At 36.2% G+C, this 11,971-nt stretch overlaps 1 protein-coding gene across 1 annotated transcript; it reads left to right on the top strand.

Annotated features, from left to right (window-relative positions):
- The first annotated feature begins 407 nt into the window (after positions 1-407).
- Positions 408-9,529, top strand: LOC147407647 (uncharacterized). Its single transcript, XM_086436298.1, has 4 exons — positions 408-2,001; positions 2,339-2,541; positions 6,802-7,025; positions 7,981-9,529. Exons 1-4 carry the CDS (start codon positions 726-728, stop codon positions 8,699-8,701), a joined length of 2,424 nt encoding a protein of 807 aa, XP_086292424.1. The 5' UTR covers positions 408-725; the 3' UTR covers positions 8,702-9,529.
- The last annotated feature ends 2,442 nt before the right edge of the window (positions 9,530-11,971 follow it).

Genomic DNA, 11,971 nt, shown 5'->3' with positions numbered 1-11,971 from the left:
AATAAGAATAAATTTATTTATCATTTAAATTTAATTTGAATTTGGAGTTGTTAAAAAAATAATTTTGAATATATATGAAGTTGGACCGTTGCCCGATTCTCAATTACGCGTCCAAGGTTTCTTTCAGAAAATTTCGTACGAGGAGGTTATTCAAAGAAGAAGCTTCTAGTCAACTATGTTGACCAAAAATCAAAGAGCTATTTCAAAAGAAAAAGAAAAAAGAAAAATTCATGAGCAGCACAACCACGCCCACAGAGAAAGGTCAAAAGTAACAAATTCCAACTGAACCAATAAGTTGTTTAAAATTGTCAAAAGAAAAAAAAGATAAACAAGGGTATTTCTGGAATTCTCAAACCCCAAGCAAAGTCCAAAAGCGTCGTGGCGGCAACAGGCGTCAATATCCCTCCATCCCTCTCCCCACCCTCTAATAACAACAAATCCTCTCCTCTTCCTCATCTCTAAATACGCTCGCCTTCAAATTTTAGCAAATTTTTTTCTTTAGTTAACGTGAGTGTTACAATACCAGAAAAAAAAAAAAATGTTCGATCGATGACGATGCTCTCTCTCTCTCTACTGCAACGCGACGACAGACTCCAAGCTGGCAAGATTCCTCTCTTTCTCTCTCTGTAAAACCCCCCCTAAATTTATAAGTTATTAACCTGAACCGCCATGTCTGGACACATCTCTTAATCTCATCGAAGTTGTTTTGGTCTAGGGTTTAGCCCATGGGCTGCACCAGTTCCAAGCTCGACGATCTCCCAGCAGTCGCTCTGTGCCGCGAACGCTGCCAATTTCTCGAAGAGGCGATCCGGCAAAGGTACGCCTTAGCAGAAGCACACGTGGCTTACATCCATTCGCTCAAACAGATTGGTCTCTCTTTAGAACACTTCTTCAATCAAGATCTCGATAATTCTATTGTATCTCCTCCTTCTCCAGTCCTTCCTCTCCCCACTCAAAGAAAGGGTGATCCAGTAGTTTCTGCTTCTGTACCAATTACATCTCCAACTAAGGTTGCAGGTTATCATTCCCACACACACTCACACTCTCATTCTAACTCCAATTCTGGTTCACATCTGCACTTTCATTCCGATACAGATGATGACGATGATGCAGACTCTGGATCTCTTCATCATTCTGGAAATTCGTCTCCTTTACATTATCATCATGATCATGATGAACACGAAACCCTAGGTTCGATGCCCGGTGGATTTATGAACATGAATTATATGAGAAATCGATCCACGGTGCCGTCCGTGGTTTACGAGCAACACCCGATGAATCCAGAGACTGTACATAGTATGGGTGAGTCTTCTTATTATCCTTATAATTACCCTAACCAAGAGAACCCTAACCCTTATCCCTACTATAATTATCCTCCAAGTAACGGGAATTATGGTTTTTATGGTTCGCCGCCTCCGTATGGATCTTCTTCTCCTCCACCTGCAGCGGCACACGCTTCGACTTCTTCTTCGAAGCCCCCTCCACCTCCCCCTTCACCACCGAGGAATTCGCCTTGGGATTTCTTAAACCCTTTTGAAACGGTCGAAAAATATTACACCTTGAACACTCCTAGTCGAGATTCGAAGGAATTGAGGGAGGAAGAAGGGATACCGGATTTGGAAGATGAGAATTATCAGGATGAAGTAGTGAAAGAAGTCCATGAAGATCAGAAGTATGGTGATGGGGGCGGGAAGTATTCTAAGATGGTGGCGGATGAGGGCAAGGGGGCAATTGATGGGAAAGGGATTCATGAAAAGAAACCAAGTGTCTCGGATGAGACTAATGAGTATGAGGTGCATCTAGTGGATAAGAATGTGGTTGCGGAAGAAGATCAAGCAAATGTGGCTGCATTTACGGCTCGAGTTGGTTCGCGAGGTGTTTCTGAGGTTATAATAGAAATAAAGGTTCAGTTCGAGCGAGCTTCAGCGTCCGGGATTGAGGTTTCCAAGATGCTAGAGGCTGGAAAGATTCCGTATCCTCGGAAAAATGCGGTTTATCAAGGTAGAATATCTATTCAACTTCTTCCAATAAATTAAGGTTTCTTGGACTAACTGTTATCTTGGGATCCATCTTTTTAACATTGTTTAACTTTCTTAAGTGTTTCTAATTCTCTCAATCTATGAAAGTTTTGGATTGATTTCTTTATTTGGTGCTAAACTGAGGTCTACTCTAAACACACGTTCTTGGTTGGATGAATTAGTTGAAAGGGGTTTATAGAGGGATAGTGTTTCTTCTTTACAAGAATTTAAATTTAAGTGTTTGAGTTTTATAACTTGAATTGGATCTTTGTTTCTGACTTAACTGTAATGTTTGGATATTATGGATCTTTGTGTACCAGTGTCATCCAAGATGTTGCATTCATTGTCTGTATCATCTTCACAACCTTCTACATCAAATGGTGCTGGGTCCTCATCATCTGCTGAGAACGCTAGTTCAGTGAACTTGGACCTTGACGAAGGTGCAGGGATGAGTTCCAGAAGTCTTTCTTCGACCTTGCATAAGCTACAACTTTGGGAGAAGAAGCTCTATGAAGAAGTTAAGGTATGTGCATTGGCCTTTCATTACTATTATTTTTTACTTTGTTCTTTATAATATTCATGTCTGCCCAATTCAAAGTTAGTTGATTTAGAGCTGATAGTTACTTTTTTAAAATTGATGATTCTAGGCATGTTGAATTTATATGCATATATACATATATACATATATATAATGTAGCTTTCGGAGGCCCTAAAGCGAGCCAAACATTGTGCCAAACATTTTTTCAATGTATGGGTTAGAAGTTTCAAATGGGCTGATTTTTTGTGAGGATGATCTCTACATCATAGAGATCATCCTCACAAAAAATCAGCCCATTCTGAAACTTCTAATCGCACCAAAAAGTGGTTTACAAAAATCGGACGGTCCACGAATCCTCAACTTGTAAACTAGGGTTAGAAGTTTTAAAATGAGCTTATTTTTGGTAAGGATGATCTCTTCACCATAGCGATAATCCTCACAAAAAATCAGCCCATTCTGAAACCTTTTGAAAAATGTTTGGCTCTCTTTAGGGCCTCCAAATGCTTCCCATATATATATATATGTATATTGAATTTTGCCAGCCCCCAAAACGTTTGGCACAATGTTTGGTTTTGTACATGGCACTTGAACTTGACCCTATATGTATATATTCACATGTACGTTTTAGTGTGATATCAGGGTTTTCATCCTAGGCTGTGGTATTACTGAACGCATTTACCATGTACTTAGTCAGCTATTGAATTTATATCTTCTTCATTTCTTCTAAAGAAAGTCAATTTTTTTTTTTTTTTTTTTTTGTGGCCTGGAGCTTGATTTGTGAAATATTTTGCTTTCACTCTTCAGCATCCACCTTACTATGCTCCATGGCATTGTTCAAGCCTTCTTATTTTCTTCCTTAAGCACCCGTCTTGATTTAGGAATATGGATGTGTAAGAACCTGCACTACACCCTATGAATTCTCTTGGCAAAAGATGGTTGTTAACCCGTCCAATTGCCCCCCTTGTTATCATTCACTTTCTCTTCTGAATGTTAAGAAAGGAGGTTGATGAAATGGTCATTGTTTATGTGATTGTGCTAGAATAACAACAATTTTGTCAATCATTATGTCCTGTTGATGGTGGCTTTTTCATTGCATTCTTTGTTTGTTGTCTATATAATAAAAACACAATTGTAGGGCTCACAATTTCTACACTTTTGTAAGGTAAACGTCCCCTTAATTACAGTTTTGTAAGGGACAAACGTTTTATCGACCTACAATATTTGTGAGGCCCACTTTATTGTCTCTATTCTTTGTCCCTCTAACTTTACTATATTTCCTCTTTTACCCTTTAACCCACTTTTTGCTTCTCATGTTTTACCCCTCTTAACCTCAATTTTTTTTTTAATAATACCCCTTTAACTTATTTTTTCCCGCTTTTACCCCCTTAACCTCCAGAAGATGCTCGTGTAGTAGGCACGGGTGAACGCTGGTGAATATACATGTGAGATGGTTCGTTTCCTTTGTATGCTTCAGCTATTAAGCTAGTAAATTGGGCTTTCGCTAAACCCTATCCCAAAGATTTGGGCTCGGCTAGATGAATCCTATTCCTTCATTCAATCATGTCTTGAGCTTGCTTTTTTCCTTGGAATTGAGTTCATATCCGTTTTTCCTATCTCAATCCATGTCTTTTTGGCCTTCTTTTCTCTCTTTTAGAACCTTCAACTTGTACATACCTTCTTTCTAGGGTTTTAGTTAGCCTTTGTTGAACTTGCCCAAACCATTTTGATCAGCTTTCTCTAAGTTTATTGCCTATTGGAGCTAGTACTACTCCATTTTCTTGAATGAGTTCATTTTTAATTTTATCATCCTAGTCCTTCTACTCATCCATCTCAACATCCTCATCTCTGTTAAGTTCAATCTATTAACATGGTGTTTCTTGACTGTCTCAACATTCTACTCCATAAAGCATAGTTGGTCTTACTCCATCTTAAAGAACGACACTAATGAAAATTTAAGGTGCATTCCATATTTCAAGATTTTGTGAAATGGAGCTGACCTATGTGACTTTTATTTCCATTCTTCACACATTAACCTCATTATGCTACTGTTTTTGTTTAAGAATTGCCATGTTATTCTTTAGGGAACATGAATTTGTACACCTACATACGTTATCAGTCTCGTGCCAAAAGATGGTTGTTAACCATCTAGTCATTGGGCCTTCATTCTTTCCTTTTCTTGTTTTTTGTTTTAGATGGTGTTGAGAGATGAGATTATTCACTGCTTTTTTTGAATGTTTACGAGTTTGGTAAGATGTGGTCATAGCTTTTTTTTTTGGTGTGTGCGCACGTGTGTATCCTTGGGGCATGTTATGCCTTCCTCATGCATATGTAGTTGGTATACCTTATTTATGGTTGTAGTGACAAGCGCTATATATTTTCTTGTCACATCTGTAGTTGGTATGCATTGTATATTTTCTTGTCACATCAATATTTCTTATATTATGTTTGCTTGTTGCATCATTGTCCTTTTGCAAAAGAGATGTGGAACCATTTTTTATTTCTTTTCAAAATTCCCTGGTGTCTTCCATCATCCATGCCTTGTTTCAAAGCCTTCCATCTTAAGAAGAATTTGTTTTGGTCTTTAACCCCTTTCGCAGTGTGTTGACATGTCTTGTTGGAAGTTGGAATGGGATAGCAGAATTTTCAAAGGATGGGAGCACAGGTTTTTTATTTTCTTGGTGCAAGGTGTTTAATGAGTTTAGATGAGTCTTTTTTGAAGATTTTGTATTCACATGGGATCTCCCATGTGAAGTCTGAGTGTATGTATTTTGCTTTTTTTTTTTTCCTTCTGTTTTTGTCCTTGTAAGGTGGCTGCCTTGGCCACCATCCTCTTGCTTTCTTTTAAATAAAACTGTTTTACCTATGAAAAATATCTTTAAGCATCAATGCAAAATTTTCTCAATTGGCTAAAAACATTCATCTTTTCTCAATTGACCCGATACACCTAGGCATTTCCCATATGTATGGTAGAACCTATTTTCTCTAGTATCTTTTTATCAAATTTGAGGACTACAGGGAGGAGGGGAGTATTATACTCCTTGTCAACCAGCCTGTGAATTAAGAGTAGTGTGGATCAGTGTTTTTAGAGGTGTGTGAGGTTTATGCATCAAGGCACACCTCAAGATGAGGCTTCATTAAAAACGCCTTGAGGTATAAGGTTGAAACCTTAAGGCAACTAAGGCTTATGCCTCAAATGAAGAGGCATGTAAAAGGCATACGCCTCATATGAGGCATAAGCCTTTTGGCCGGGGCATACGCCTCATATGAGGCATAAGCCTTTTGGCCGGGGCATACGCCTCATATGAGGCATACACCTAACATTATTTAATTTTTTTAATTTTTATTGTTAAATAATGCATTTTTTTTTTTCTCATTCTTATTATTCTTTTCTTGTTAATTTACTCCTTTGTTTCTTTTTTATTATCCAAGTGGATTTTGTAATTTTTTTTACTTCTATTTCTTTGTTACTATTCAATATAATTGGAACACTTAGAACTGAATCTGAATACAAAATAGTAATATATACAAAGAAAATTGTTAAGTTAGTTGATCTATAAATAATTTTTCGTAGTATTTAGTATTATATAAGTGAAGTTTGTGAAAAAATAGTTTTGTAGTAGGTAAAAAATGGTTACTTACTATAGAGACTTTCAACTATTCAAATGCAAAACATTTCTATTTTAATAATATTTTGTATTATTATTTATTGCTATGGATTAAAACTTGAAATCCGATTATGTGGATTTTGAAATTTATAAATATACAAAAGCTGTCCTAATTTTTAGTTTTTAATATGATATTATTTATATAAAAATATCATGCATTTGAGGCTTATGCTTTACGCCTTGAGGTTTATACCTCAAGGCACTGGCCAGTCGAGTGCCTTGCCTCACGCCTTAGCGTCTGAAAACATTGGTGTGGATCATGTATCTACTATGTAGTAACTTGGGTAGCTGTCCAACTCCAAGTTTCCTTCATTTGACAAAAGTTACTAGAGTGCCACCTAGTAGATTAGATGTCCAACAAGTTAATATTTTCACAGCCGTGCTTTCATATTGCAATTTTTGGCAATTGTCATGTTAGACACCTCTGGATACCTTGATACTTGGGACTCATGTCACGTGTCAAGGTAACACTGATGTTTTGATTGTGGTTTACTTTGCACTCTTTCTAGTTCTTGTTTATGCATCCTTTGAGTGTGATTAGTATTCCTAAATGTTATTTCTAATAGTAATGTTTTTATAGTCTGAGGAAAAAATGCGGATAGTCCACGAGAGGAAGCGTCAACGGCTGAAGCGTTTGGACGAGAAGGGTGCCGAGGCTCATAAAGTTGATCCCACTCGAACTTTAGTCAGAACTTTATCCACAAAAATAAGAATTGCTATTCAGGTTGTCGACAAGATATCAATTAAGATAAATAAGTTGAGGGATGAAGAGCTGTTGCCACAGATTAATGAATTAATTAGTGGGTACGTGATTCTTGTTTTCTTATTTTCCATTTCGTGTTTTGTAAGATATTGTCTTGGTATTGTTGATTACTTGTAGTTTCTTGGTTTGTTTTATTAGGAATGCTAGTTTGGATCCTATTCCAATGTGTGTTTTCTTTAGTTATTAGGACCATTTTCTGACACTTTAAACTGTGAAATATTTTCCATTGTACTCATAAAAAATAAAAATAAAAAATTCCATTGCAAGCATGATTATTATAATGTCCACTCTTCTGTCAAGCTTCCCAGCTGGTGGTCTTCAATTCTTTTCTCGGTTTGATTCCAAAGTTTATGTTTGCCTCCAGCCTATAAACACCACTCACTCCCATTACTATTGTTATAGTTATGGCTCAACAGCTTTTTGCCACATGTAAATATTATTGATGACCTATATCTTTTACAGTCAATATTTATGGCTTTGTCGTCTATTATTGTTCTTCATCCCAGGCCCTCTGTGCTTCATGGACAATTCTATATCACCATTGTCTCATTTTCTACTGTACTATTAGCTTTTTTTTTACTCCTAATAATGTGCTTGAATTTCACCCTATTGAACAAGTGCTCCTGCGCACATTGGTATGTACATTCTGTGTGTGTGTGTAGGCATGAAGGTACTTGATCTTACAGAAATCAATGTTTCAGGAATTTTCACAAAGTCAACATCTCTTATCTTGTTTTCAATCAGTACTCATTTCAAGATGGCTGTTTGGGAGGAAGTCGTCTTCCCTGTATCTGCCATACAAGTGGCACACATCTATGGGGTGGATGTGAGGAGGGAATCCGGAAATTTCATTGGCTGAGTCACTTATTTCTGAACCCAATTTCTGATTTTGACATAGATGCTCTTGCCATCACTACTAAATTTTTGTTTATGCTGATTGTTGTCGTCAATAGTACATTTGGAGTGGCTAATTGTCAATCTATGTATGTATTTCAGGTTAATAATAATGTGGAAAGTTATGCTTGAGTGCCATCAGAATCAGTGCCAAGCCATTGCAGAAGCTAAAAAATTAGATGCCGTTACATCCAACAGGAAGTTTAGTGATGCTCGTCTTCAAGCTACAATGCAGCTCGAGCAGGAGCTTCTAAAGTGGGTTTCGAATTTTGGCAATTGGATCGGTGCTCAGAAGGGCTACATCAAAGCCTTGAATGGTTGGCTTTTGAAATGTCTTGTTTATGAACCTGAAGAAACACCTGATGGAATAGTTCCCTTTTCTCCTGGTAGGATTGGTGCACCACCTGTGTTCGTGACCTGTAACCAATGGTCTCAGGCCATGGAGAGAATTTCGGGGAAAGAAGTGATCGTTGCCATGGTGAGTTTTGCCACGAGTGTGCGTCAGCTTCGGGAATGGCATAGTATGGAGCTGCACCAGAGGACCATGGCAAACAAGGCGGTCGATAAAAATGTTAAGACCTTGGGGAGGGATGAGCAGAAAATGCAAAAGGAATGGCAGGCAATGGATAAGAAGATGGTTTTGGTCTCCGGGCAACAAACTGAGCATCAGAGTGACCCTACTAATATTAGTATACAATCGGGCTTGAAACAAATATTTGAGGCAATGGAGAGGTTTACAGCCAACTCAATGCAAACTTATGAGGAGCTTAGGGTACGTAATGAAGAATACAGGCTTGCTCAAGAGAACATGAGAGTTTCATAGGCTTTTATATGGATGGGGTAGTGTTATTGGCATCATCCCTCCAGTGTTGGTGATTCTCAATTTTCTCCAGAGTATCAAAAGTAGTTACTTTTTGGGGGGTTTTGAGCCAAGCTTGGGTAAGAGATATAGAAACCTTCCTCCAAAGAATTCTTTATATGAGCATTGGGTGAGCGGCCTTGCAACCTCATGTTGATTCAAGTTACAGCTGAGACATGTTGGCTCTTTTGTTCTTGATGGTATTGGGGGAGGTGACAGGAGGACCACATTGGTTTGATACCAACACTATCGCCATTTCAAATCAAGAGCTACAGATGCTGAGAAAAGTTGAGTTGTAGCTGGAGAAAGTGTGATATAAGCATCTTGAAGAAAATCTGATTTGTGGGGTTTAATCACACGGAGAATTCAAGTGGGTGATGAAGAATGTTGGGCCGCTCCCTCATCGGGGCAGGATAGTATAAGAGGATAAGCTGGGCCAAAGATTTTAAAAGACCGGAAAATGTCAGCAGCAACGCACTAAGCCCTGGTTAATGGCCCGGGGATTCTTTCAGGTGGGCCTTCTTCTCTAATTTTGCTTCACTGGGTTAAAGAGGTTTAACTTGACCCAAGTCATGGGTATACTGCGTCTAATATTTTTTATGTTAAAATATAAACGTATATTTGTTTATTTAATTAATTTTGTTTATATTAATGTACAGAAAAGATTTAAAACCATTGTTCTGTAGATGTAGTAATGAATTTGAAAGGAAATTATGAGGCTGACCAGAAAATAAAATGCAGTACAGCTTAAGCTGTCTAAGCGTTTATTGGTTGGTGGGGTGGAAAAGTAAATCTGATTCTTTTTTATTTGTAAAGCTTTACCAATCCTTGATCACAGTGTATGTCCTTTTACTGTACAGCTGTGGAGTCTTTGAAATTATTAAAATGTGTACTACTATGCTCTGCAGCTCTTTATAAATTATATGTAGGTGGCTTGTCATGTGTGATCCAACATTTGTTAAGGGTTGCGTGCCATCTTCAAATGGGAGATGAAGTGGGGTCCATTATGAGGGGGAATACAAGGACACAAATCTTCTACAAAAAATTAGCCTTTCCAGTTAGATGCCTCTTTTTGAATCTTGGCTTCAATCCCCAAAAGAATGAAAAACTAAAGTAATGTGGCATTTTAATTCAAAATTTTTAAAACATCATTAAATAACTTGATTTGCTATTGGTAACAAGCACTATGGCAAGATAGATAAAGTAATACAATTCTTTTATCCATATCTTATGCAAGTGTTCTCTCAGCAAATAAATAAATTTCATTTTTATTTTTTTAATAATCAACCCCACTTTTAAGTAGAATTTGTCAAAACCCATTTAGAATGATCTCTTTTATGCTCTCGAGAATTTATTTATAATACACTTAAGGATTGCCATTACCTCAGCAATGTGTTTATCCCATTCCCTTCCTCTACCCTTGTTTCATATATAATATATATAGAAGAGACCACTCAAATCAATAAAATTCTCCCATTTTCATATAAATCTCAAATAAGATGATATCATTATTTGTTATAGAGTTCTATGACCAAATTATGATTTATGGAGTTTAATGTCAGCAAGAAATAATATGATTGTGGAAGACTAGGATCTTGAGGTGGATGACTAGAAACTAGAAAGATTAGGGGGAAAAAAAAAACAGAGAGGTAGAAAAATAAGAAACAATTAAGCACCATCAATGCAATCTCGGCATGACTCCAATGGGAGAAATTGGTTCTTTTTTCTTTCCTTTTTTGAGTTGGTTTGAAATTAATGAAATCTGAGCATTATCAAAGGGGAGATAAACACTCAATAATGAATATGAAATGCACCAATCTAGTGAGATGCATCTCAGATGAAGTTTGAGGCAGAATAATGGCCAAAGTGACTGAAGGAAAAACATCATAGTTTTCATGAGACTATAGTTTTCCAATCTTACAAGACCACTTGTCTATCCTTATTTACAAAAAGATAAAAGACTTGAGATAAATTGATTCGTTAAAAGCCAATCGCTTTACATTGTTTATCATTAGTCAAAGATAAAAGGTTAGTTCTTAATATAAATCAAAGCTAGTTATAAAATGTTATTGCATATAAATATTGAGAGTTTTTAATTTTCACATCAACTTTTACTTAAAGTACTTAGAATTAGAATTGGTAACAGATCGGTTCAGTATTGGATCAGTCTCACTTCAATATTGATCAGAATTTTTTTTAACATATACTTGATTCGATCCGAACGGATTAATGAATATGTGAACTAAATTCGATCTATTTTATTTCATCCTTAATCTGAAATCAATCCTATCTTATCTGAGCACATGCCCTATTTTCAAATGATTAATGTTTAAAAAATTAAAAAAAAATATATAAAATTTTAAAACATCTACTTTTCAACTATAAATATAAAGGAAAATCAGAAAAATTAAAGCATTTTATCTATATGTATTAATATAAAATTAAAAATAAAAAAATAATAATTAAAATTTGTTCGGATAAGATTTTTTTCAGAACGAATTGGGATAGATATGAATTTGATCCGAAATGATTTCAGATCTAAGATTTCAATTCGAATTTGATTAAAAAATTTAAATTTTCAAATATATATTTTTTAGAATTAGATAGAATTAAATCAATTCAGACCAATTCAAACCTAAGATATATTTTGGATCATTGCCCGAAGTACTTAGAAATGAATTGGATTCATAAAAGCTAAAGTTAAAGTAAAAAAAAATAAAAATATATGAAAGGACATAGATGGGATAGTAGCACTCATTAGGATACATCATGGTCCTTGAATTGATTGGCTTTACAACTCCCCTCTCGTACGTCATCTTGAATAATTTGGACTGAGGGGTACTGTATGATTGATATCAACATGATAGATTCACTCGTCCTCCGCACGATCTGATTTTGAAAGAATTGAAAGCATCTCTGAAGAGTCAAGGCTGACCACACAGTATTTTCCAATAATTAACGTCTCATTCTACTGTTTTGGTACCTTTATTGCAATCATCGAGTTTTGATACAATACGTAACGTATTTGCCACGTGGAACATTAGTGATGCTAGAAATTTTAGGACGCCTTTGCCACACTAAAACCTATGGATGTTGGCCCATTCATTGGCGTGTACTCGTAATAAAAAAAAAAAAAAAAAAATCAGACTATTTTTTCTGATTTTTTTTTCTTAGATGGGACATTAGGCCAATCAATGATCCCCATCTACACGTACGTATCAAGTGGGACTGTAA

Source organism: Akebia trifoliata, chromosome 3 (genome assembly GCF_017979445.1).
Source record: "Akebia trifoliata isolate Shusen 1 chromosome 3, ASM1797944v1, whole genome shotgun sequence".
Taxonomy (NCBI): domain Eukaryota; kingdom Viridiplantae; phylum Streptophyta; class Magnoliopsida; order Ranunculales; family Lardizabalaceae; genus Akebia; species Akebia trifoliata.
Note: the sequence above shows the minus strand (reverse complement) of the source record. Positions and strands in the feature narration are given on the sequence as shown.